The sequence below is a fragment of the Callorhinchus milii genome, unplaced genomic scaffold (assembly GCF_018977255.1).
Source record: "Callorhinchus milii isolate IMCB2004 unplaced genomic scaffold, IMCB_Cmil_1.0 Scaffold2, whole genome shotgun sequence".
Lineage (NCBI taxonomy): Eukaryota > Metazoa > Chordata > Chondrichthyes > Chimaeriformes > Callorhinchidae > Callorhinchus > Callorhinchus milii.
Genome location: NW_024704743.1, coordinates 68,305,205 through 68,332,580, shown reverse-complemented (window position 1 = coordinate 68,332,580; position 27,376 = coordinate 68,305,205). Strand labels below are relative to the sequence as shown.

General features: G+C 40.1%; 1 protein-coding gene across 6 annotated transcripts in view; it reads right to left on the bottom strand.

The window, feature by feature from the left end:
- tpk1 (thiamin pyrophosphokinase 1) overlaps window positions 1-27,376 on the bottom strand; it is a 137,097-nt gene that overhangs the window by 4,925 nt on the left and 104,796 nt on the right. The window contains exon 9 of one of the 6 annotated variants that reach the window (XM_007907616.2): window positions 23,132-23,196. Coding sequence (XP_007905807.2) covers window positions 23,168-23,196 — 29 coding nt within the window. The 3' untranslated portion in view covers window positions 23,132-23,167. 6 annotated transcript variants of the gene reach the window in all.

The following is a 27,376-nucleotide window of genomic DNA, read 5'->3' as shown; positions in this document are numbered from 1 at the left end:
CCATCCACGGCCTTGCTCCTCCTACCTCTCTGACCTACTATCCCCTACCTACCTGCCCGTACCCTCCGTTCCTCCGGCTCCGGTCTGCTCCATGTCCCCCGCCCAAATCGCCCTACCATCGGTGGTCGGGCCTTCAGCCTCTCAGCCCCGAGGCTCTGGAACTCCATCCCCAGTGCCTTCGCCTTGCTTCCTCCCTCTCCTCCTTCAAGGCCGGTCTCAAAACCTTTCTCTTTGACCGAGCCTTCAGCTCCCCTCTCGACTCTCTTCCCCCTCTTCGCTCCCTCCCTTCCCTCCCCTCACCCTGACCATTTCCCCCCTCCTCGCTCCCTCCCTTCCCTCCCCTCACCCTGACCATTTCCCCCTGCTCGGGTCCTGACCCAACTGTGCAGCGCCTTGGGACGTCCTCCTGATGTGAAAGGCGCTTTATAAATGGAATCTTGTTGTTGTTGTTCTCTAATACTGGGGATTTGGAGTCCTGCAGTATAGTGCTTAGAGCACTCGCCTTGCAAGAGGACCTAGGTTCGATTCCCAGGCAGGGTGAAATGTTAGTCAAGTTTCCTTAGTCTACACACAGGCCTCTGTTTACCTAGCAGTAAGTAGGAAGCCGGTTGTTAGTCAATTGGCGGATCGCTTTTCTGGGAGTAATAATCCCTCAAAAAAACTCAATCCATGACTTTGTGGGATACTACTGTGTGCAATTAGTTGCTGCGTTTTGCCCTCAAAATATACAGTCAATTCACTTTACAATATATCCTGTGAAGCGCTTTGAGACGTCTCGAAAACCTGATAAGGTGCTATATCAAATGAAAGGATTATTATTATCATCATTCCCGTTGTTCTCTTCTGTACTGCCTCTAGGGCTTGAACAATCCCCTTATATTGCGGTGACTGGAACTGAATGCAGAAGTCAATGTTTAGTGAACCTCAATTTTCTCAGTAAATCAAGGAAAGCCTTCTCTATATGTTCAGGTCTTATGCCTCATGGCATAAATGATAAGAAATCTTTGAACAACGTGGAATGCATATGTTGACCAAACAGCAGCTGACAGCTTTTGAATAAGACCGAAAATTGGATTCTGATAACTGCAAAGCATGTTTGCTGCAAACATTAATGCTTCCACCAATACAATTGGAGGAAATGAACAGTGGAGATTGATATTTGCGTAGCTATGGATTTGTGGAAAGTAGAAAATTACTACATCCCAAGAATGGAAAGTCCCACTTAATAAAAATAGCTGCATCCACAAAACGTTGAGCTGAAATTCTTCTCTTTATCCCCGCAATCATGAATTATTGAAGTGATTTTGCTCCTTTAGAAGAAGGAAAATGGAATTAAGTTTAAAGGATAATCTTATAAAAATGTTAATCAAACCCAATTCCAAGTTGTCTATTTTTAAACTCACTTGATAGTGACTGATCACTATCCATCTAATTGTCTGACCTTTGCACAGAGTAGAATCCCAGACTTGTTCTTTAATGGAATTAGTATTTTATAATGGTAAAATAATGCATATTATCAGAGAGATTACCTTGCCTGAAGAAAAAAAAGTCCTTGCATTTGATTTAGTGCCTTTCACATTAGGCAGGATGTCTCAAAGAGCTTCACACGATTTACAACAACTTGCATTTACGTAACACTGTTCGTGCAGGATAGCGCACTGTTAACATCTCATTCGAATGATGGCACTTCCAAAAATGAACCCCCCCACCACACTACACTGAAGTATTGGTTTACACTTATATGAGTTCAAAGTTCCAATATGCGACTTGAACCCATAACCTTCTGAATCAGAGATAAGAGTGCTACCAACTGTGCCAGGCTGACACCAAGATGTATTGACCACTGGCTGCAATGAGAGAACAGAGTGACCACCTATGGAAGTTTGTTCAAGTACAATATATCTCACATAGACATTTCTAAAACCATTAATTGCACTTGGCTTTCTTGTAAAACTCTGGCTTGCATAATTATTTTAAACAAAACCTCCCTGCTCCATACATCAGTACAATACTCTCATTTCCACTGGGAATAAAAACTCATATTCAATGAGCCCCTAAAGCTATGTGTCACAATTATGTGTTGGCATGTAAAGTCACACATGAACAATATTTCGTAAGTAAAAAAAATTATATAATACTGTGGCAATCAATCAATCTGCCACTGATGTTATTGAAATCAACTGGTAGAAAAAAATTCTTAAAACACACAAACTGGTACCAGTGCTCTTCCACACACAATTGTTTTAAAATTTATGTTTAGCTGTCTACTGAGTGAAACAAAACGTTCACTGCTGATGTTATTTAAATGGAGGTGAAAAAATAGCAGATTTGAAATTTCAGTGGGTGGAAAAAAACAATCAGATTGTTAAATGTAGGATTTTGTTCACAAAACAAATAAATAAAAAAAACTAAACGTTTTAACTGCTAGTAAATTATCTCCAATGATTGTTTAATAGTCAATGCAGAATTCTCGGTGTTAACATAGTAAGTGGGATTTTTGCATCAAATAAAGATTTCTTGAGAAGAAAATGACAATTCTGCTACTTATATGGATTTAAAATGTCGCACACAACAGTAAACCTCTTTAAAACAATTGCTTTGAAGAACAAACTTTGGAACCTACTAGAGTGCAGTCAGTTTCAAAGTGAGATGAAATATCAGACAGCTAACAATTATACACTTGACAAACAGAAAAAGGGAGGAACGCTCAAACAATTGACTGTGCACTATAGTTTGTTAAAGGAACACTCCTTTGAGAGGAATCTAATGCCCTGTAATGAATCAGAAAAGTCCATAGGGAATGAAAACATGGTCATAATGGTAACACAAACATTTTCTTAACTTTCTTTATAGCCACACACCATTCCCGGAGTGAGAGGCAGCAGGTCATAAAAGCAGAATTTCGACAGCACAAAGGAAGCCATTCAACCTGTTATATCTGTGGCTGGTGCTTGTTCCCCACTGGAGCTATCTACTTCAATTTTACCTCTGCTCTTTCCCCGAATTCCTTTGTTTGATCTGTGTGGCCCCCAATTATGAATTTTATATAGAGTTATGAAAGAAGGGTCATGGCTGACCAACCTTATTGAATTCTTTGAACCAGCAATGGATAAAGTAGGAAAGTGAATTGCAGTGGATTTGGGGAGCTGGAATCAAGAGGTGTGGAGGGCAAGGGGGTGTGAGGCCAGCTCCCCAGCCCCCAGAGGATCGAGCTTAAGATCCTCATCTTAACTCTTAAAGCCATCCGTGGTCTTGCTCCTCCCTACTTCTGCGACCTATTGAAATATTGTCCGCTCCCTTCGCTCAGTGGGCTGGCCTGCTCCATGTCCCTTGTCCTTGCCATCTACCAACAGTGGTCAGGCCTTCAGCCTTTCTGCCCCCATCCTCTGGAACTTCACCCTGGAATCCCTTTGCCTCCCACCTTTCTTGCCACCTTCAAGGCCCTTCTCCTTGATTGTGCCTTTGGTCATCCTCCCACCTCCACCCCCTTTGCCTTTTCAAAAAAAAAAAATTGGTCACTTCAATCCACAACTGTTTGTGGGACAATGCCGTGCGCAATTGGCTGCCGTGTTTCATCCACAAAACATACAGTCAATTCACTTTACAGTATTTTCTGTGAAGCGCTTTGAGACGTCTCGAAGACATGATAAGGCGCTCTATCAAATGCAAGGATTATTATTAAATAACAAAACAAATTGAAAAAAGATGTAGGAAGACATAAATAGATTACAGAATGTGTAGATAGGTGACAGATTAAATTTAATACAGGAAAATGTAAAGTGATTCATTTTGATAGAAAGAATAAAGAAACCGACTATATCGTGAATAACTATAACCTTTTGTTATTTTTCGAAATTGTTTAAATTAACGAGACCCAGAAAAAAAGTCAAGCAACAATTCTGATGTCTGAAAATGTGAGTTTACAAAGTAAAATAAAAGATGAGTATGCTTTAGGTCTGATTGACCCGTATCCACTCTTTTATTACGTCCCAGCATGACGACTGCCTGCTCACTGGACTTTCCAACCCTTCCCTCCATAAGCTGCAAATTATTCAGAACTCTGCAGGTCGTGTCCTCTCCCGCACCAGGCTCCAACCTATCACCCCCATTCTTGCCTGGCTTCACTTGCTTCCCATTCCTCAGAGAATTGAGTACAAAACCTTTATTCTTATCTTCAAGGTCCTCCATGATCTTGTTCCCCCTACCTCTCTGACCTCATAACCCCATATCAGCCTGCCCACTCCTCCGCTCGGCAGACACCAGCCTGCTTCAGGTCCCCCACACTTCCTATCCATCTTCATTGGCGGTCGGGCATTCAGCATCTCTGCCCCCATACTCTGGAACTCTATCCTGCAATCCCTCCGCCTCACTTCTCTCTTGTCTTCTTGAAGTCCTGTTTGAAGACCTTCCTCTTCGATCGTTCCTTTGGCCACCCTCCCACCCCCAAACCCCCTTCCCTCCTCCCCTTCTGACTCCAACTCCCAGCTCGGGTCCAAAACCTGATTGTCCAGTGCCCTAGGATGTCTTTCCGACGTGAAGGGTGCTATACAAGTGTAATTTGTTGTTGTTGTTGAATTGTTCTTGCCTGTGCTGGAGAAGTGAACACCAAAGAACTTTGCATTGACTACATGGAAAAGAGATGACTTAGAAGGTGTTTTATGTATAAACATATGCACTCAGGCTATACATTCAAACTCACGGTAGTTGTATTAAGTTCAGATCAGGACTGCACTTGCTCTGTGTGCTCCCTCAGGGGTTATACCAAGGCCTGGCCTTGAGTCAGTTCATGCTCCAGCTGGTATTAAATTACCTGACAGTTGAAAATGCTGCCAGATTTCCTTGGTTAAACCGGTGGGAGATTCACATCATACTGTTATGCCTGTTCAAGGTGAATATGACACTCTTCAGACCAGATCAGCAGCAAGGTCAGAAGCTGAAAGTTTTTACTCAGATGGGTAATTTGAAGTAAATAACTCCACACTATTTAACTCTGGCTCACTGAAGTCCATCTGTTGCAAACATACAGAAAATCATCTACATGGTTCTAACAGAAATTAGGCTTTTGTTTCCTCTATTGGATGTCGTGTCCATTTACCTGATATAAAGGTCTGTGTTAAGGACAATTATTAAGGCAACAAATAAAATGTTATGGTGTTATTTTTAAAACCAAACTGGATGTTTCTTTGAATCTATACGTCATTTTTCAAGGATTCATTCTTTGTTTTGATAAGCAGGTTAAATCCAGCCAGTAATGTTAAGTGAAAATGTGCGCATTCCTTCATATCAACAGCCTTACAAATATTTGAAGCAAATGATCTTGAGGGAGACTCCAACAGGCTACTGAAGGTTGAGCAATGGTGGATGTCTGTGGAGTCAGCAGTTTTCTCTTTGCAAGGCAATAGCATTATATTATAGCACAGCTTCACAGAATGGTGACCTGACCTCAATCTGAGTTAAGATAGTGTTCTGTGAAAGGAGGCCTATAGAACCAATTACTATTTACCATTAACCAGAAAATTCAGTCATTAAGGAGTTTTAAGGTAGTTAAGGAATAGGTTTTATTTTGGTGAAGCACATTTGCAAACCTATCACTATGCTTCAGAGTGTTCAACATACTGAGAATTGCATATATGAATGGAAATTTCCATTTATCTAGAAAGGAGTTCAGACTCCCTTCAAGTGAGAGAAGTGAAGCAGGTTTGTGTTTGCTGAGATATGCATACATAAATGTAAATTGCTATTGTATTCTGCAGCACTGATATCCCTCACCTTGCAGAGCCCTAAGTGCATGAATTTAGAAACATAAAAATATAAGAAGTATAGAAATCCGCTGTGCAGAAACAGGCCTTTCGGCCCATTAAATTTGCACTGCCTCAAAGAGCAATGATTTTTCTTCAATCCCACTGCCTTGCCTTATCCCGTACTGCTTCAAGCCCCTCTCTTTCATATGCTTGTCGACTTTCCATTTGAAAGCTACAATAAACTTTGTTTCCACCACTCTCCTCAGCAATACATTCCACATCCCAACAAATCTCTGGGTGAAAAACCTCCTTCTATGTTCTCCTTTTGCTGTTCTTCTGGATAGCTTATAACTAGTGTATTTACTGGCTCTATCAATAGAAATAACTTCTCTCGATTTATCTTAACAAAGCCCCTCATAATTTTATACAGCTGGCAAATAAATTTTGAAAAGTAGATAAAAAAGAAAAATCAAGGAGGTTAATAGAGACAAAATAAATCAATACCAATGGGGCTATAGATTAACTATTTGCAGTATTAGTCAATATAATTTTGACTTTCCTCACAAAGCAGCACATCAATATGTCAACCAACCTATCCATTTAATTCAGTCATTGTGCCAAAGCAGCACAAAGTTACTGTATAGTTTACCGTATTACAAAAAAATTACCTCTTGGCATGGAGACAAAGGGTAACTAAATTGATAGCTGGAATTAGGCATTTGAGTGAGGAAATGTTGAAAACGCTGGGAATAATCAGGCTAAAAGCCAAAAGCTCAGGAGATAAAAAAGAAAATAAGTGCTGAAGTATTAAAGAGTTTAAAGGGTAAAGATAAAACAAACTCTAATTCTGTGGTCCTAATATTTAGAAGAAGAGGACAATAGTCTTAAGCTTAAAAGAGAAAGATTCAGATTCCATTACCTTGGACAAGGTATGGTGAATATGTGGAATGAACTACCCAGAGCAGTGGTAGAGGCAGTTGTGGCAGCAAATTTAGCTGGAATTAGATACTTATTTTAGCAAAGAAATGGATTGACAGAAGGGTCTGAGATGTACAGAAATGTACAGTGCAGATTTTTTTTACTTTATTCCTGAAGTACCAGAAAACTGACAGGAACTTGTTCCTAATGTTACATAACGTTCAGCAAGTTCAGATTGATGTAATTCGCAAAGATTCCTGATAGCCTTGACTATCACATTTATCTGGCTTAAGGTAAATGTAAAGTTAAATCTAAGAGATTCTTAAGCATATCAAGGGGTTTCCATGCATGTTAGACTTCCGTCTGAAAAAAAAGCTAAATAATATTTGAAGAAATATCAACTCTTGAAACTCTCTTTTGATTTAGCAAACACTGGGGCCTGATTTACAGAATGTGTAAACTATATGTAAACACATGGGTAAAAGTTCCCTTAATTGTAACAAACAACATTTGTATAGCGCCTTTCTCGTTGGAAGGACGTCCTAAGGCGCTGGAGAGTCAGGGATTTGGAGCCGAGTAGGGGTTTGGGATCAGGAGGGGTGAAGGGCAGGGAGGGTATTGGTAGGAGGGTGACCAAAAACGTGGTCGAAGAGGAGGGTCTTGAGACGTGCTTTGCAGGCAAGGGAGGGAGCAAGGCGAAAGGACTGTGTGATAGAGTTCCAAAGTGTGTGGTCAGAGAGGCTGAAGGCCCGACCGCCGATGGTGGGGCAGGCCGGTCGGGGGATATGGAGCAGGCAGGGGCCTGCTGAATGGAGGGAGCAGACATGGGGTTAGCAGGTCACAGAGGTAGGGAGGAGCAAGGCTTTGGAGGGCTTTCAAGGCGAAGACGAGGATTTTGAACTCTATCCTCTCTCTCTCTCTCTCTATATATATATACATACACACATATATATATGTGGCTAGCCAGTGGAGCTGGGTGATGATGGGTGTCATGGAGTTTCGGAGCCTGGCCCGGGAGAGGACACGAGCTGCAGAGTTCTGGATGAACTGCAGCTTGTGGAGGGAAGAGTTGGGAAGGCTGACAAGCAGAAATTTGGAGAAGTCCAGCCTAGATGTGATGTTCTGTGAAGCGCTTTGGGACGTCCTCCCGACGTGAAAAGCGCTATATCAAATGCAAGGATTATTATTATTATGAATGTAATAATGTTTACAGTGGATTCTGTATTACTTTACATACACTTGTAATTCTCTCTGAACATACGTGCTTATGCACAGTTTAGAGAACACGCATAATACACATGCATTTATTAACACGGTTTGCAAACTAGACTCCACTCTATTTAAACATGGTTTCACTAAACTCTGGATAAATCTAGTTGTGCTGGGAAGAATAAGAACCAACAGTGAATAGTTAAGACAGGATATTATAGTAGAGAGAACAGGGTAGATTTCTTAGGATGCAATTTTTTTCCCCTGGAGATGAGGTGATTGAGAAAGGAACTGATAGATGAATTTAAAGGATTAAATAAGATGGACATTAATAAGCTGTTTCCACTTGTTAGTAAATCACAACAAGGGAAGAAGAAATATATGACAGCCAAGAACAGATCTAAAAAGGAGTTTAGGAGAAACTTGTTTTACGCAGAGGATGGTAAGAATGTAGAAATCATTACCAGAAACTACGGTTGAAACAGAAAGCATCATCAACAATTTCTATTTATATATCATTCTTCATGTGGAGTAGCTTCTTGAAGCATTGAAAATGCATCACCAATGTACTTAAGAGGAAACAATGCATATATGAAGGCGAAGGGAATAGAGGGGTTTAGGTAAGGGAATTAAGAGCGTTTGTCGATACATGTGGAGTATAAAAACAAGCACAGACTAGTTGGGTCGATTGGCCTGCTCTCATGCTGTGAAGTTGTAGGTAACTATGTAATCACAGTTTACGCAAGCATACAAATCATGAAATGCGGAGAAATGAGACAAATGTTCCAGCAGTATAGATTACCTGAACAAACTGATGGAAATGCTTTACATTTCATTCTCAGCCCTACAACACCTTTCAAATGTGTTTGAATAATCCATTATAAAGTGAATGAACTGAATCCATTATTGTACATGGTACATGACAGATGGAAAGAAATACTTTTTTAAACGATTGTAAGTGGCAGTTTTAACCTTTAGTTTTAAATCGATTAGAACGTGTGAAACTACTGTTGGATTAAGAAACAGTTTTTCACGCAATTATTGCGTGAGAAACACTGAATTGTTTTAAATGAGAAGTAATTGGTTTTTACCGTAACATATTATTCATACCCAGACTAAAAAGTGCAATACAACTGCGTGAAAAATGGAATTATATGCTTTGCTTGAACCTGAAAGACTATTTTTATACATCTATTTCACATGATTTCAGTCTTCAGGAGAAGAGCCATGAGGTCTCCTACTGCGTCTGAATACAAATATAGTGGTGACATTTTAAAGAATTCCAATGTTACTTTTTGATGTTCTGATCTTCTGAAGTCACTATTCTCTGCACCTTTATACTCTCTTAGAATTAGGTAAGGAGGAAGCGTCCATCCAAGGAGAGAGTGCACATTCCATTCCAATACACAGGAATTTCCACGTGTAGGTGGCATAAATGGAATTCCCAGTTTGGTTTGGGTACTCTTTAAGCACATAATAGCTCTCTGCATATGTCAGACACCTGGCTGACCAAAAAGTTTATGTAACAATTTATGGTGCTTTTTCCAATAATTTCACAACTTCAAAATGAATCAATTAATGGTTTATGCACCCACAAATGAAGAATAATACAAGTTCACTGCCAAGGTGACAAGCAGAGATCAGTGGCTATTGCTCATGGCAGGAGATCTAAGAAGTGCAATCAGATCTGCCACTTAAGGTAACACCTGCCTGTAAACTGTCATGTGTGAGTTGGTTCAACAGGTGTGAACCTAACACCCTTTTATAAAAGTGGCACTTTGAAATTGCAATCTGGACTAATGAAACCACTAATGGTGATCATGTGCAGCGATGTCTTATTTTCCATTCCTGATTGTGCTAAATTAGCATTAGTTAAGTTGCAGGGATTCGCAAACATCCAAAAGCCAGGGAGCAATTTAGTAATTTCACTGCTAAGATTTCAGAGAAGCAAGTTACTGTTTAATAATAATAATAATAATCCTTGCATTTGATATAGCGCTTTTCACGTCGGGAGGACGTCCCAAAGCGCTTCACAGAACACACTGTAAAGTGAATTGACTGTATATTTGTGGGCGAACGCGGCAGCCAATTGCGCACAGCAATGTCCCACAAACAGTCGTAGATTGAAAATGACCAATTTATTATGTTTTTGGTTTTGGAGGGATTATTATTAGGCTCTGTGTGGAGTAAGGAAACTTGCCCAAGGTTTCGCCCTGCCTGGAATTGAACTCAGGTCTCTCGCTTTCAAAGCATGTGCTCTAACCACTGAGCTACAGGACTCCACTTGCCTGTTTCTTGCCTTGAAAGGGACAACCAGGTTAAGCACAACACAGGAGTAGCAGGCCTGAAGCCCTTCCCATCTTTCTTCTGCAATGGTCAGAGAGATCAAAGAAAGGAGACTGTATTGAGCTTTAACTTTGAGGGCAGGCTGTGTCCTGGTTTATCTGGTGAGCCAGAACTATCATAAATTGACAAAGTAGCAGTGCTTGACATGTCTAGTGTTGGCTGTGAGCCATACTAACTGCTAGAGGGAGGTCTGTAGCAACATCCCACTGAAGTGAGTCCAGTGATTTTAGGGCTGAGCTTCATTGTCGGACATGTTGCCCTTTGGATAAGATGCTAAGCTGAGATCCTATTTGCCTGTCCTCATATTAAATATCTTATAACATTCAAAAACAGAAAGGACTTTCTCCCGGTGTCCTAGCCAACAATATGTCAGAGTAATCAGTCATTTACCTCATGGCTGTTTGTGGAGAAAATGCTGTTGCGTTTCCAACTAAAAGAAACACTTGTCAATAATTGCTGTGAAGCACATTGAGATGTTTTGACATTTAAGCTGCTATAAAAAGCCATTTTCCTTTCTTATTTCTGCGATTTTTCAGATCGTGCTCTAAGACCCTTTGTATAAGTGATGATCCTGTATTGTGCTCGGCAGTGACATTGCCTGGCCACCCCGCTGATCAATAATCTTTCTCAATGTTATTCACAGTGTCTGTCCAACTCTGAAAATGTCTTATAACATCAGACGCACAGCTGAGAATAATAATATTCTTTGTATTTTGGTATACCACATTTGACATTAAGAGGACATCCCATAGTGCTTTACAGGGTATACTATGTGTGTTTTTTCCTCTACTCACCATCTTTGCTCAGCTGGCACAGGTCTGCTCCACATCCCTCGTCCCATCTGCTCCACACTTAGTGGCCGTACTTTCAGCCACTATGCCCTGAATCGCTGGAACTCCTTGCCTCAATCCCTCCGTCTTGCCCCCTGTCTGCCTTCAAATCACACCTACGACTTTCCTCTTTGACTATGCCTTCGGTCACCTCCCCTCCCCTTTTCAGCTCGGTGTCAAGCCGTGCCATTGTTAAGTGCTCTATGATACGTGAAGGGCTCTCTTTATATGAAAACTGTTGTTCTAGTTTCTGTTGGGAGAACACGGTACCCAATTTGTGCACAGCATTGTCCCCAAAACAATCATGAAGTTGAATGAATGGCCAATTTTATTTAGAGGATTGTTGGTCAGAACTTTGGGAAAAATTCCCTTGTCTTTTTGAATAATGCCCTGGGATCTTTAATGTTACCTGAACAGGCAGACGGGTCCTCGGTTTAATGTCTCAACTGAAGTATGGCACATTCAACAATGCAGCACTGCACTGGCGTCAGTTTAGACTATGTGAGTGTAGTTTTGAAACCACAACCTTTTGAGTCATTCAAGGCGAAAGTGCTATCAAGTGAGCCAGGCTGACACCTTGTTGATGGTCAAAAGAAGGAAATGCTCTGTGACATGGTTCATACTGTAAGGATTGTAGAGGGACTATAATAAACCCGTGTTGAAGCTGAATCAAATTTTTAGATATTCAATTGCTGTTATATAAAATGCAAGAACTATTATTATATTTTCCTAATTTTCCAGGAAACGGTAGCTTGGATCAGAATTTCTTAAAACCAGACATCAAAATAATCTTTCACCAGCTTTATGATGTTAAATGGGGATCATTATCTCATGATCAGGACTTGAAGCTGGGCTACCCATCTTTTGTCAGAGTGGATTGTCTCTGGCTATTAGAGTCAACCTTAGCTCATTATTAATAACAATAATAATAATTATTAGGCAAATGGGGACACTTTTCTCACACAGAAAATGTGCAAAAAATTGTTTTTTCAAAGGTTCTGACAGTAAAGTAGTGCTTTGGATTTAATTTTTGTTGACAGAGTGAATGTGTAATTAGAATGTGAATTGTTTGTGTGAACAGCTATTATTCACACATTTGCCAATGGAAGGCTTTGCCTTAGTTTGGCCTAAGGCCTCATACTAAATAACCACTTTTTTAAATGATAGCATCTCAGATATTTGAGCACAGAAAGATGCCATTCAGTGCATGAGAACTCTGCTGTTTAGCTACCCCACTGGTCTATTCTAACCCAATGTAGAATCGCATACATTTCAGCACAGAAGGGACAGTGGTAAAATCATTGCAATTCGATACTTTAGCCGAGAAAGATTTGTTTCATCCTGTGAATGCAAATGGTGAAGTAACAAAGTTCTCATTTTCATGTCCAAGTCTCATATATACTGATTAATAGCAGAAGCGTCTTCAGAATAGGTGTCCTCTTTTTTCTACTCCAATATTTATTCAGATACAGGGCTGAAAGAATGTGATTGCAGGAGAGTCTCTTGTAACTCAAGACCTTTATACACTTCAGAGATTCTCCACAATTCCATGCGCTCACAGCTTTATTATCAGAGTGCAAAATTAGATGCATATTTTCTGTATAGATGAGGTAGGCAGCTGAGAACATGTTTTTATTAAACTGAAGTGAAGCTTAAGCCTTTCACAAGTTAATTAATGTCAGCACTTAAAAGAAAACAATCCTGGATAACTTGGGGGACATTTTGCAAAGAAAAAGACCTCAATTGTAAATGGCATAAAAGTTTGTTAAAAGAAGATAATTTTGAGCTACAGAGATATTGATTATTTTTTGCAAACAATGCTTGTGAATGTTCAAGTTGTTCAAGAGGGACTGAGATTTTGCTCGGCTGGGAGCGTGCCTTTCTTTGCATTGCCTGAGCTTGTTGCCCAGGAAACTGTAGCTCGAAGGTGCTCGCTCCTCCACTGGAGGTGACTGCTCTGATCCAAATTCTCTGCTCTTTTTCACCCCCTGGTGATTATGAAGGAAGGTGTGACTGATTGGTTTGAAGTAATGTAATCATTATGCAGTGGCATGGCAAGCATTCAGATGATGTGCACTGTTATTGCAGTAGAAACATGGTGAAACAGTATGAAAAGAATAGTCATTATGGAAAATCACAAAGTTAACATTAATAATAATATCCCACAAATTAATATCTAAAATGATGCCAGAATAGTAGGTATAAAATAGCAGTATCTAAAATAAGGAGTACAAAGTTAATTGATGCAATATTATTAATCATAACTGATGACCAATACAAATGAAAATGCAAACCAGACTGAAAAAGGCAAGGTTGGCTAATTATCCATGCCCCACTAACTTTGCTATAATTAAATGTCAGCGTAGGCAAACTATTGCTGGGCAATGGAAATACACATTCATATAAAGTTATATTAATCTTTAATGGAAACATTAATACTTGACATAGCACGATTGGGCCACAATTTTTTGCAGATAATGCTAACTCCATGGAAGTGGCTGAAGGCTCAGCTACCAATGGTTGAGAGGAGGGGGTGAGAGAGCAACAGCAGTCCTGAGGTAACCGAGTAGAAGGGGGCAGCCAGGAGAGTGAGGCTAGAGTAGGTCAATTTATTTATTTTGATTGTGACTTCGGTCAGCTCCCTCCTACCCTCCCTACACCCCTCCCAGCTCAAGCTCACACTTGGTCTTTGTAAAGGAGGCATTCTTATAATTTGAAAGGTGCCATATGCTTTGTGTTTTTTGCTTTGCCTTTCTTCCAGTTTGTATTTCCTATAAAGACTGTGGATGCTGGGTCAGTTGGAATTTCAAGTTTGAGGTGGATAGATATCTATTAGGTCAGGGTATCAAAAGATATGGAACCAAGGCAGGTAAATAGAGTTGAGGTATATATCAGCCATGATCTAATACAACGGTGGAATAGGCTCGAGGAGCCTATTCCCGTTCCTATGCCCGATATGGGTTGAAATTTGTGTTATATGTATTCTACAGCTGTATGACTATGGAAATAAGCAACATATCTCTTGGCTCCTAACAACAATCAAGTGAGGTTTGTAATGTGGCAATATATTAACAATATGAGCAAGAGTCAGAATACTGGTCATTTACAGTTCTATCATTGCAGTTACTTTCCCCATCATTGCACTCGGTTCACTGTACACGTATGTGGGTCAAAACTTGTTGTTTGTTCAATTCCTGTTCAGATGACAAGCCAATGCTGTAGCTCAGCCCTGCTTGCAAAGTCAAATTGCATTAAGCGCTCCAAGACGCCGTCTGGCGTAAAGGGAGCTATATAAATGCAAATTGTTGTTGTTGGCATTGCATAGTTCTTTCACTTGGCTTGTAGAAATTCTACACTGCACAATTTTGTACATTGGTAGTCCTTCATGTGTAATAACTCTAATGGTATTGTAGTTGCTGGCTGTGGCATTAGCAATTGCATTGTTTCTATAATGGTTTCTTTGATCATTTACTGCCTTGCGCCATCTGCTCTGTTTTCTCCTTGTTTAATTGCCATTTACAGAAACTTCTGCATCGTGCATGCTGATGATGAACAGGGCAAGGAATCTGGAGAAAACATGGGTGCACACTGAAATTTTGCTAAATTCTATTCTACAACCAGGGAACCGTACAAATCGATGGTACAAAAATAAAATAATATTCCTTGCATTTGATAAGAGCCTTATTACATTGTTGAGATGTCTCAAAGTATTTCACAAACTTTACTGTAAAGTGGCGACTGTGTATTCCATGAGTGAATGGCAGTCAATTTAGGCTGTCCCACAGACAGCCATCGAATGAGTGACCAATTTTCTTTGAGGAATTGTTGGTCGGGATGCCAGGATCTTTAATATCCACTTGGACAGGCAGATAGGACCTCGATTTAACATCTCAGCTGAAGGATAATAATAATAATCCTTGCATTTGATATGGCGCTTTTCACATCTTCTTGACGTCTCAAAGCGTTTCACAGAATAGACTGTAAAGTGAATTAACCGTATATTTGTGGGTGAAACCCGGCAGCCACAGCAGTCGTGGATTGAAAATGAACAATTTATTAATGTTTTTGGAGTGATTATTATTAGGATGGCACATCCAACAATGCAGCATTGTAATGGAGTGTCATCTTAGACTATATGTTTTCCAAGACCCGACATGGGACTTGAACCCACAATCTTTTAAGTCTGAGATGAGAGTGCTACCGACTGAGCCAAGCTGACCCACGACTAATAGCGCATATATGTACTGAGTTGTGAAGAAGTAAGAAAAAAATCAAGATAGAGTATGCTTTGCATGCTTGCCTTAGCGTTATTCAATGTTTATAACATACTATATGTGGTAATTAAAAGAACTATTTGCCACACCTTTTAAAATCATAACTACCCCATAGACCTTGACAGTCTGTTACTATTTATCATTTGTAGCTGCTATGAATCTTATCACTTCACATCATAATGTGTATTGACTCAACTAACAATATTTTGCAGACATATGAAATGCAGTCTGTAGATCTGATGTTTTTGATGATGGATATTAACAATATTTAACCAGTTTTTGCCCCACTAGCTGGTTCTTTTTAAGAACTGCAGAATAACAGCTTCCAAATTCAGACTAAATTTAAGGATTTAAGACAGTCCTATATTTTAAGGCAAAATAATAATAATAACCCTTTTGTTTAATATAGTGCTTTATCATATCATTGAAATGCCTCAAAACATATGATGGGCATTTATAGACAAACGGGCTACACAGTAGGATACACAAGGTGTAATTCTGGATCTCTGTGGCTGGTGGCTATACCAGGTTTAATCCTTACTGACTGGGCCATCACACAAGCTGTTTATTGATATAGTAAACTTCTGCTAACTTGTCACTCCAAGGGAAAAGGGCTCAGCCACGAGTTATCATGAGTGGCATTGGTCCTTCTGGGCCACAATTGGGAGCTCAGCGGATACGCATGCTCAGACGCATCGCAGAGGCCTCTGGTCTATTGGAGGGTTGGGCTGTTGCCTCCTGCCCTATTCAGTCACAGGCTCGGAGGGAAGCTCTCTGATGAACCAGAGACCTCTGCGAACCATCTGAGTATGTGCACCCAACCTCCACTGAGTGCTGGACCAGTCACTTGATAGGGTGGGAGGTCTCTGCAATGCAACGCTATCTTATAGGATTAGTTATCCGATCAATTTACCATTATAAGTACTTACAAGAATTTCTAGAATGCGACGAGTTACGTATTAAGCATGGAAACCTCAGATATTGACAGCATGTCTACTTAAATGATAGTGACTAAGTTAAGCTAGTGTCTTGTTATCAGGTATTTACACAAAATAATTATCAAACTCCATGTAATTTCATCACAATTCTATTGGAAGTTCTACCCATTTCCATATTCGTTAGCTAACTGCCATTCATTATGACTGTTAAAATCTAATCTAATAATAATAATCCTTGCATTTGATATAGCGCTTTCCACACCTTCTAGACATCTCAAAATGCTTCACAGAATATACTGTAAAGTGAATTGACTGTATATTTTGTGGGTGAAACACGGCAGCCAATTGCGCATAGCAGTGTCCCACAAACAGTCATGGACTGAGTGACCAAATTATTATTATTACTTTTTTAGGTGAATTTGGAATGAAAAATATTGTTTATTTCAAATATTTTATCACAGGATTAATTAACGTGCTATAGAGGAGAATAATAAAATACCTCAATTTAGTTCATCGAGCATATCAGCATCTCTGCAATTATTTTACAGCAGACAAGCTTGTCAATTACAAATAATTTTGACAAAACAGTTTTTATAACACAATAAGAAATTTATTTTATCAGCCGAGAACTGGATATTGAAGTGGTAAGTGATTTACAAGTATTTAGTTGCTTAAGATACATGTTTTCTTTTAAAATTGGTATTAAAAGTATTGACGTTACAAAAAAGGTAATGCCAATTTAACGATGTGCTGTATAAAATGTCAGTTGTATTTTAGACTTATTATTCCTCTATGATTGCTTCACAGGATTTTGTCAAAAAATTTATGCTTTAATAATTATTGGCAAATATAAATACAATATAAATATAGCGCAGGGGTGAGCAATTCTGTGTTGGAAGGGTGCACTTGGTTAAGCATTATTCTGTGAGAGAATCTATTTTGAGAGCCACAAGCAGTCAACATTAAAATAATATTGTGCCTGGATCCATTAATAAGTTTCTTAGACATAATCAATGTAATACCTGGTTCGGTGACAGAACATTGTCTGCTATTTCATTACTACCTGAGGCTGTATGAAAAAGAGTGGAATTAAGCCAGTGTATTTCTTTCATTTGAAATATATTTGTTTTGATTATCAAAACAAACATATTTTTGCAAGAAGAATTTGTTGGACCGTGCCTACAGCCAGCTCCCCTTCAATCCCCAGCTCAGAGTCAAACTCTGTGATTGCCAAGTGCTCTGGGACACTTCCCCACATGCAGGACTCTATTTAAATATAAGTTGTTGTTGACATTTTTCTAATAGAGAAAGTTTTTAAAATATATATCTTACATACACAATAAGTTGATATGTTTAGATGTCACTGGCATTCAGAAACCATGTTAAGACATTTATTAATAAAACAAGATATTCCTTTTGTTAAGAATGCCTTACAATCTTCACCCAGGCTTGATGATGTTTCGGGAATGTTTGGTTCGAAGTTCTACAGGTTAGGTTTTTAAAGACATTTAAATTGCAAGAAATTACAGCAGGAATTACCATTATAACACTGGCTCACTTATAAGTCAGTTCTCCAGTGGATTCAGTGCACAGACCTCCCATGGACCCCGGTGACAGCTGGTTTCTCATGCACTAAAATAAAATGACCAACTTCCCAGTTATCAGGTCACCGTGCATGTCATTTCCTGCATGAAAGTCAATCATTTCTGAGCCTAAGAAGCCAGGTGTCTGTCTGCGTGTCTGCACAGTGTGCTGACCTATAGCTGCTCTTGATCACACTCACTTTTAAGTGGATTGTGATTGAATGGATCCTGATTACTGCATTATAACAGGGTTCTACCATACCGAGAAACAGAAATTTTCAGTATTGTTAGGACGTGGAATGCCCTGTTTGGTTTGGTGGTTTGATCCACATTAGCTTTCAAGAGAGAAATAAGATGGATATATAAAATGTATAATTTGCAGGGTTATTGGAAAAAGGTGGGTGAAGGGGACTGATCTTTCAAAGTACCAGCATAGACAAGATGGGCTGGATGGGTTTCTTCTGTAATATAAATTTCTATGGCTCCATATGTCTTTCTGACAAAGTTTTGTTCTGTTTTATATCAAGGTTATTACAGACAATATAGTTAAATAATGACTGAACTCGGTAATTCTGAGCTGTAAATCACTGCTCTTGCACACGCCAGGAAGAAAATAATTTTAATCTGAAAGTTATGTAAATGATCTATTTTTGGTCTTTTCAAATTACAGGCCTCATATTGTATAGACATTTTATTTTCATTTGGAATTTTGATTGTAAATCAAAATTGTATTCTCCTCTATAGCACGTTTGGTGATATTAAGAAGGAACGAGTGGGAGGATTGTGGTTAAGTGACACGAAGAGGGTTGTCAGGGTGACTCACTCTCCATGGGCAACCTGTCCTGTTGAATGATGCTGGAGAGAACACCGTCAAGGTCCTGATCAACCATGGCACACTGTGAGGCTTCATTGAACTCAAGGCTGGCAGCAGTTAGTGCACAGCATTGAATACACAAGTGAAGGATAAGGTATGGTTGTCAGAGCATTGTGGTTCTGCTGTGAACTTTGCTGTTCTCCGTAATGGCTTAGAGAGCCAGAAGATTTGGTATAAAAAGTGTGGCGGAGCAGAAACAAGACTTTTAATGGAAGTGTGGCTGCTTTCAAATTCTAGAATGGCTGAAATATATCCAGATATCTTCTGTGACATCTAAAACATAAGGTACAAACCTATCCTCACGGAAAGACACTACATACAAATGGAAGTAAAATGGAACTTCTAAGGTACTCGAGAAAGCAATTGTTATAATCAGGTTTAAGCTACAGAGAGAATGACACAACAATTTTGTGCTGTGGTAATCGGATGAGATTGCTGGCATGTGTAGGACCAATTAGCGAAGGCTTACAAAATGTGAGTGTAAACATATTCCAGTATCACTGCAGAGTACGCTTACAATTGCTAACGCACCTAAAGATATGACAGAAATAAAAAAAAATGTCTCTGCTTTGATATCTTTAAAGGGTAACTTGGATGGCTTATTCTAATAAGGTTAAAAGCGACAAGGCAATTGTGCCTCAATACAATTTTGAGTTGTTCGAAAAGAAGCTTTGCAAAAGTATCATGGGACTGCAGTGTCTGTCTGGAATCTTTCCCACTCATATGTAGGCAGCACTTAACTGATTTTTGATAAACGAATGATTTTCAGCCAAGCGCACATCTTTGCCAACATGACATTCAAAAAGAGAAGGGAGTTTCTCCCGGTGTCCTGGCCAACAATTCCCCCAAATAAAATTGGTCATTCACTTCATGGCTGTTTGTGGGACATTGCTGTGCAAAAATGGGCTGCCGTGTTTGCCTAAAATAATGATAATAATAATCCTTGCCTTATCACGTCATTGAGACGTCTCAAAGCGCGTCACAGAATATTCTGTAAAATGAATTGACTGTATATTTTGTGGGCAAATGCAGCAGCCAATTGCGCACAGCAGAGTTTCACAAAATACAGTCACTGCACTTTACAGTAACTCACTTTGAGATCTCCTCCCAATGTGAGAGGTGCTAAACCAAATGCAACGATTATTATTGTTATTAATACCAAAGGTTTACATTAGCATCAAAATGCATCATAAATAGATATCATAATGTCTAGTTATGCTCAGTAGTTCAGGGTTGGAGCACTTGCCTCGCACGCGAGAGACCTGGGTTCTATTCCCAGCAGGGTGAAATGTTGGGTGAAATTCTGTCTAATCTTAGCCTCTTTGGACTATTTTGTCTTAAAAATTAAGTCCTAGTCAGTGCATAGGCCGATTACGACTCAGGCCATGACTGTTTTTGGATGTTTGGTGGGGGGTGGAGACAATTATTCTCTAATTGAGTTTATCTACTGTCTGCTGTTCAGTGACTTTACTAACAATGGCAGTACAATGGCCAGATCCCATTACAAGGGTCAGTAATTTAATGAATAGGGAACAACCATTCTGTTAATTTGCTACAAACATGAACCATTACCATTTTTTTCACTGACGCATTGCTATTGTCCATTTCCCACACTGTTGTGTCCACTTACCACACTTTGATCACAAATCTTGAAAATATTAACAGAATTCCAAAACTGTGTTTGGTATTAAATACATTGTATTATTTCCATTTACACCTTTTGGTGTTTCTTTTGAGAACAATGGAAACTATGCCACTTTCTAGTGATCAAGTTGCTATAGTTTATTTGTTCCTCTGGCTTTTACTTGGCAATGTTCAGTTTTTGGGATCACAACAAATTTGGATCAGTTTCAGTGGAAGTAATAGAATACAAGTTTCACAACTCTATTTCAACAGCTGACCTCAGCTTCTACCAGGTCTCCAATGTGCCATCTTGTGTGATGAATCTGTCAAGTATTTTCAGCGAGTTACTTTAGGTGTGAAGGGTCTACATGGTGTGAAACAGCAGAAAGACTCATATAGCGTGAAGGACTGCTGTGCATTTGAAATGCCTCATAGTGAGTAAGCATGGGTTTGGACAATCACTGCGATCACTTGTTTTTGTTCAGCTGAGTGTCTGACACATGTCTGACACCCATCGCCACGTTTAAGACTATTGAAACCCGATTGTAAGTTCCAAATACGTATGCCGCCTGCAAGTGGAAATTTCCATGTGTCTGGAATGGAATGTTCATTCTCTCCCTTGAAGGATCCATCCTGCTTACCCCACTTCAGAGAGTATCTGGCACAGTTGAGTGATAGCCAAGGCTTGGGGACTCCAGAGTGTGTATTCGGGTAATGCTAAAGTTCAATCAGATAAAAACACTTTGCTTGCCATTGAGAGCACAATCTGGCAAGTTTCTTGTCGCTTGTCCAGCTAGGACCACCATACCCACTAGAGCTTTTACTTCCAGGGCTAACAGGAATCAAGTGGAATGAATCCCTGCCCTCACTGACTAGTCTATAAATCCTGCCGATGATCTACACTGGCTGAATTGGCCATAAGCAGTAGTGGGGACCCACCTGACTCAGGAACTGGATACCGAGACGCCAAAGAAGGTCAACTTGATTCTGACATTCTGTTGGCAGGCATATCAATTTGGAGCCAGCTTAGTTGCTAGGAGATCCTATTTACCCTGCCTACCAAGGAAAATGGATTGAGACCACTCGGATGTAGTGCCATCAACCAGGGATGAACATAATCATTTTACCCTAATAAACCAATAACACTAGTCGTTTTGTGTTCTGTACTGTCAGGTAGAACAAACACCTAGGCAAGCATGGGGCAAAATCAATTGTGGTCTATGGCAATAAAACACACAATACTTTGGGGATATTTGAAACAAAGGTCACCAAGAAAAGACCATCCTTTGCAATTTATATTTAATTATTTAATAACATTTTATTTAATACAGAGTGTATGCTTTCTCTCATTTTATTACTCAAGGGACAAATTGCAGGACCTTTACATAGTACAGCAGCTCACTCTGACTGTATTCTGCAGCTGTCAGTGATTTTTCTCGGGGTTGGGTACCTCTAGATTGTGCTGCAGAGCAATCTGAAGCACCAGCTTCCATTTCAATGAAACAGTTGCAGCTTTCCCAACATGATACAGAAGAGGTAAACATTGGGAAACTGTATGCAAGGAACTGTACATATCTTATTCATTTTAGTTTTAAATTGCAACAGCACATTTCACCCATAACATATAGAGTCAATTCACATTAGAGTATATTCTGTGAAGCATTTGGAGACGTCTCAACGACGTGATAAGTCAAAATATCAAACGTAAGGATTATTATTATTGTTGTTTGTACTGTATTCCGCAGTGCTATTTATAAGTATCTTTTACTTATGACTATCAATACATCGCTCATAATATAATAATAATCCTTGCATTTGATATAGCGCTTTTCACGTCTTCTAGACGTCTCAAAGCGCTTCACAGAATATACTGTAAAGTGAATTGACTGTATATTTGTGGGCGAAACGCGGCAGCCAATTGTGCACAGCAGTGTCCCACAAACAGTCGTGGATTGATTGACCAAATTGTTATTGTTTTTTAAAAATGTTGGTAGTTTGGCATTGGAGAACAAAATAAATCCACTTACTACAACAATAACTATGCTAATTGATTTGAGAGGAATGATTTCAGATACACAAGAGGGCATAAGTTCAGGCTTATGAAGGACAATTTGGGGTCAGAGAACAAGAAGTATTTCTTTACACAGAGAATAATCAACAACTGGAATATGTCACCAGACAGTGGACAAGGCCAGTGTCGGCATCAAAATTTTACATTAATATAAAATCTGGAGGATGTCTCAACGTGCTCAAAGTGAGACATTTAAGACAGTTTGAAGCTGTGAAAATGGCAAATCAGGATCTTTGTAAAGACAAGACAAATAGGCCTTTTTGTCCATGCATCTCTTGTGATCGTATGAGTTGGCAGAAGAGACTCAAGGGGCTGAATGGCCTACTCCCATTTCTATGAGTTTTCTTTGCTATTGATTTTCTACCTTAAAAGCCTGCATTTGAAATATCATCAATGACTTGCATTTATAAAGTGCCCTTCACCCAGGGTAACGTCTTGGAGTACAGTTCACTTTGCTCTTCTTTGAAACCCAGCTAACAGATTGAACAAAACCAGCAAAATGAATCAACATCGTTAACTTGTAAAGCACAAATATTGAGTTCTTTCAAGTCAAGCAGCTTTTATATGCTATTTGCTTGCATGTTTATTTTGTGTTTATAGGTCCCTCCTCCTTGACCCCACCTCACTCTCTCCCTCACATCTCTTTGATTGAGCTTTCAGTCACCTTAGTCTACAAATATTCACCTACAAAATACACAGTCACTTCAGAGTAAGTCCTTCCTTCCTTCCCCAGCTTCCACTAGTCAGTTGTGCAAAGTGCTTAGAGACGTGCTCCTGATGTGAAGCCATCTGTAATTTGTAACAAAATTGTTATATTATTAACATGCCAATGATACTGCATATGAACAGATATATAAATTTACTTTGTGTGAATTGTACTTATGTTGGATTAAATATAACAGTCAAGCTCAGTGCTGTTGTAAATTAGAGGATGGTCCCTTTATATCTGGAACTTGGGCATGAATCCAGCACAACAACAACTGGCATTTATAAAATGCCTTCATGCAGGATAGTGCCTCAGAGTGCACCACAGTGGTGGGTTGGATGCCAAACAAGGGGGAAGGTGGAGGTGACCACAGACACGTCAAAGAGGTAGGTCTTAAGGTTGGATTAAGAATAGATAAAGAGGGGCCAAGGTGGAGTGATAGAAATAGGGAATTCCAGAGGCTTGGGGTGCAGAGGCTGAAGGCACAGCCATTGATTGGGGTGTGGGGGGGGAGGAGGGGATTGGGGGCCGCAGAGCAGGCTTGTGTTAGCTGCTACCATAGGCTGACAGGGTGAGAAGGTGGCTCCTGTCAGCTGTAAGGATCCTTAGGTGAAATGTGTTTGGGTGGCTTCAATCCTGGATGACTTAAAGCAGCTCACAGTTGGGAAAAAATTAGAATTCTCACTCACTCAGAGGTGTCATAAAGATATGTGGATTGGTAAAATAGAAAAAAAACAGAAGTGAATAATCGTCTGCTTCAGAGATTGATGACTAAAGTACATTTTTAAACCGAGCACAGGAAGCTATCTTCTGCATCTGCCTGTAATGTACTTGACATGGGAATGATTGATAATGGCACAATGTGAACAGATTACAAATTGAAAAAGTGCTCCACACCCCATTACAGTACAGTAAATTCACTTTACAGTCTATTCTGTGTAGCGCTTTGAGACGTCTAGAAGTCATGAAAAATGCTATATCAAATGCAAGGATTATTATTATTATAATATCACCGTCCTCTCTCAACAGAGCACCACAACAGTCAACAGAAAAATGAGAAAAAAGCCAAAATGTATAGAATACACCACGTACAATCTATTTAATTTGTGCTCAGCTTCTAGAAACGAAAAATATTAATATTCTTACATATTAATATTTTACTTCTCTTTTCACTTGTGAATTAACTTTACAATGACTGCTGCAGAATTGTTTCTGCATTGAAAAGAAGCTAATGAAGGGTGACCAAGGAGGGTAGGTCACTGCAGTTGGAGGGCCAGAAGGGTAGGAGTTCAGATGCCTCCAGGGCAGCGGAGAGAGCATGGAGGGAGATTTTTCTCCAGGGGTGACAGGAGACGTATGTGGGGTGGGTGGCAGGGAGGGGGATGGAGGAGTTAAGTGAGATGAAATAATTAAGTGGCTTTCACTGTAATTAGACCTGAAATCATGAAGATGGAACAGACTTGATGGGCTGAATGACCTCCTGTTGTTCCTGTTATCCTATGTTTCTAACTCCCAGAATGAACTTGGTTGCACTTTTCCCAATCATCTCTCAATATTTCCACTTACGTTTGATGATTTGGTAAAAAAATTGCACATCTTGGCTGGGTCCTTTGATTCTACAGTTTCTTCTAACTTGGTGTCATTTGAAATGTAATTACCTGGCACTGAGTCTGTTAAACCCAGGTCATTATTTATATTAGCAGACGTGAGAGGTAGGCACAGACCCCAAAGAATCCTTCATTCAATACTCCCCCCCCCCCCCCCCCACCCCCTGTTTCTACCCAACTCTGCTGACTGCATCCTTTTCTTTTGGGCCACACAAATGGAAGGAAAGTAATAGAGGGCTGAAACAGTCATAAAATATATCCTGAGTGCAAGCCACTAGAAGAGCAAGTTAGGAAATTGAGAATAAAAAGTTAAATCAAATAAGCTGTAGACCATACGCTGTGAAATGTAACACATAGCTGGGAATAGGTTAAACCTAGTTTCTTTGAAAGCTCACGTTATCTGTTAAATTATGACTGACAGCACTGGTTGATTCAATCAACGCTAACCGATTAGCTTCTAATAAATAAACAGTTAGCTGGTGTTTTGGTATGTCTTGAAATCATTAACTACCCACTGGGCAGGTTGATTTTCTGCAGTGTTTGTCAACTCTGAGAAGGATGTCAAAGGTTCAGTGGCCAACCTTTCTCAGACACCTGTTTACTCTCAGTTTAACGAGTTCGAAACTATACATTTCACAGTTTCTATTGCATTTCATGCTAAAATATAGCTTTTGCTTCAGAACTATAAAATGCTTTTAATTGGGTTTAAGACTGTACACAACGTCATCTGTTATCACGAGATGAAAGTCTTTTGTCTTCAGCAGCCTGTAGCCATTCATAGTCTTCAAGGCAAGGAGAACTAATGAGATCTTCAAGCAAAATAGTGTCACTGGACTTGAATCAGGTACCACAATGGGAGTGGGACGATTCTAAGAAGATGTCTATTTCCACACTACCTATCTGTGACCAGATGACGTTTTATGTTCATGCCATCCTCTTCGATCCCCTCTCCCCTCATCCACCTCAGTGAGACTGTCTCTCCTGGTTCAAGTCCTACTTGATCCACTGCCACCATTTTCTCTCCTCTAACGGTTTCTTCTCCTGCCCGTTTGGTTATCTGTGATTTACTCCAAGGCTCTAATTTCTGCCCCTCCTTTTTCTCTCTTACATGTTTCCTCTTGGTGATATCATCTGCAGACATGGGGGCCAACTTCCACATATATGTGGATGATATTTAAATCTATTTTTCTTCCTCGAGTCGCGACCCCAGTTCTAACGTTGTTCCGACTGTCTGCCTATCCGATATCAAGGCCTGGACGAGCTCAAACTTTCTGCAGCTGAACATGGACAAGATGAACGCCATCCTCCTTGGCTCCCGACAACGCCTTCTCACCTGCAGTTAAGATTCCTTAACCTTTCCTGCCTATGCCTCAGACTCACCTGAATCTGTATCCAACCTTGGCATCAGGTTTGATCCTAGTCGTCCATCCTACCCCACATCTGGTCCCTAACTAGGGCCACTTTCTTCCAACTCTGCTAGATCACCCATCTTTGCCCCTAGCTTACTTTGAATACTGCTGAAACTCTCATTCGTCCTTTCCTCACCTCCCACCTCAATTTTTCCAATGCACTCCGCACCGGTCTCCCCAGCTCACTAACAAGGTTCAAATGATTCAAAATAGCCATCGGTGTCCTCACCCATTCCAGGCTCCACACCCATATCACCCCAGTTCTTGTCCGGCTCCACTGGCTCTCTGTTGCAGAACGGATTGATTTAAAGATGACCGAAAGCGAGGTTGAAGAGATATGTTTTAAAGTCATTTTATGAGAACGTTTTAAAGATAAAACATTGTACCTAGAATAAGTGAGTAGTCTACAAGATGACGTCAACTTTACCACCACCGTTACAGTGTTTAACTTCCTGGAGAGGAGTACATCATGCCACTGCCATCAATGAAAGCCCTGCTGGATGCATGGCAGAGTTCCTCAGCAGCATCAATTCTGCCTCATTCAGCATATAGCAGTGGCATTTGCAACATGGCTGTTGGAAGCTGAACAGCACCTCTAATAATAATAATAATCCTTGCATTTGATATAGTGCCTTATCAAGTTTTCTAGACGTCTCAAAACTCTTCACAGAATATACCTGAGGAAAGTCTTCAGGTATATATATATAGACTATATTTGTGGGTGAAACGCAGCAGCCAATTGCGCACAGCAGTGTCCCACAAACAGTCATAGTTTGAAATGACCAAATTATTATTGTGTTTTTTAAAGGAATTTTTACCCTTGAAAAAGCCAATCGACTAACAACATCAACTTGCATTTATATAGCGCCCCTCACACAGGGTAGAGTGCCAGAGTGCTTGACAATGACGGAGCACGACACTGAGCCAGGGGAGGGGGAGGTGACCGTAGGTTGAATAGAAAGGTCTTCAGGCATAACCTGAAAATGGGATAGAGGAAGAGTGTCCCAGAGTTTCAGGAGATAGTGGCTGAAAGTGCGGCCACCAATGGTAGAATGGAGGGCACGGCGGACATGCGGAAGGCCAGAGCCAACCGGGTTCCTACTTACTCCTAGGTAAACAGAGGTATGTGGAGTAAGGAAACTTGCCCAACATTTCGCCCTCTCCAGGAATCAAACCCAGGTCTCTCGCTTGCGAGGCGAATGCTCTAACCATTGAGCTACAGGTCGTGGTCGAATGGCATCTCTAGA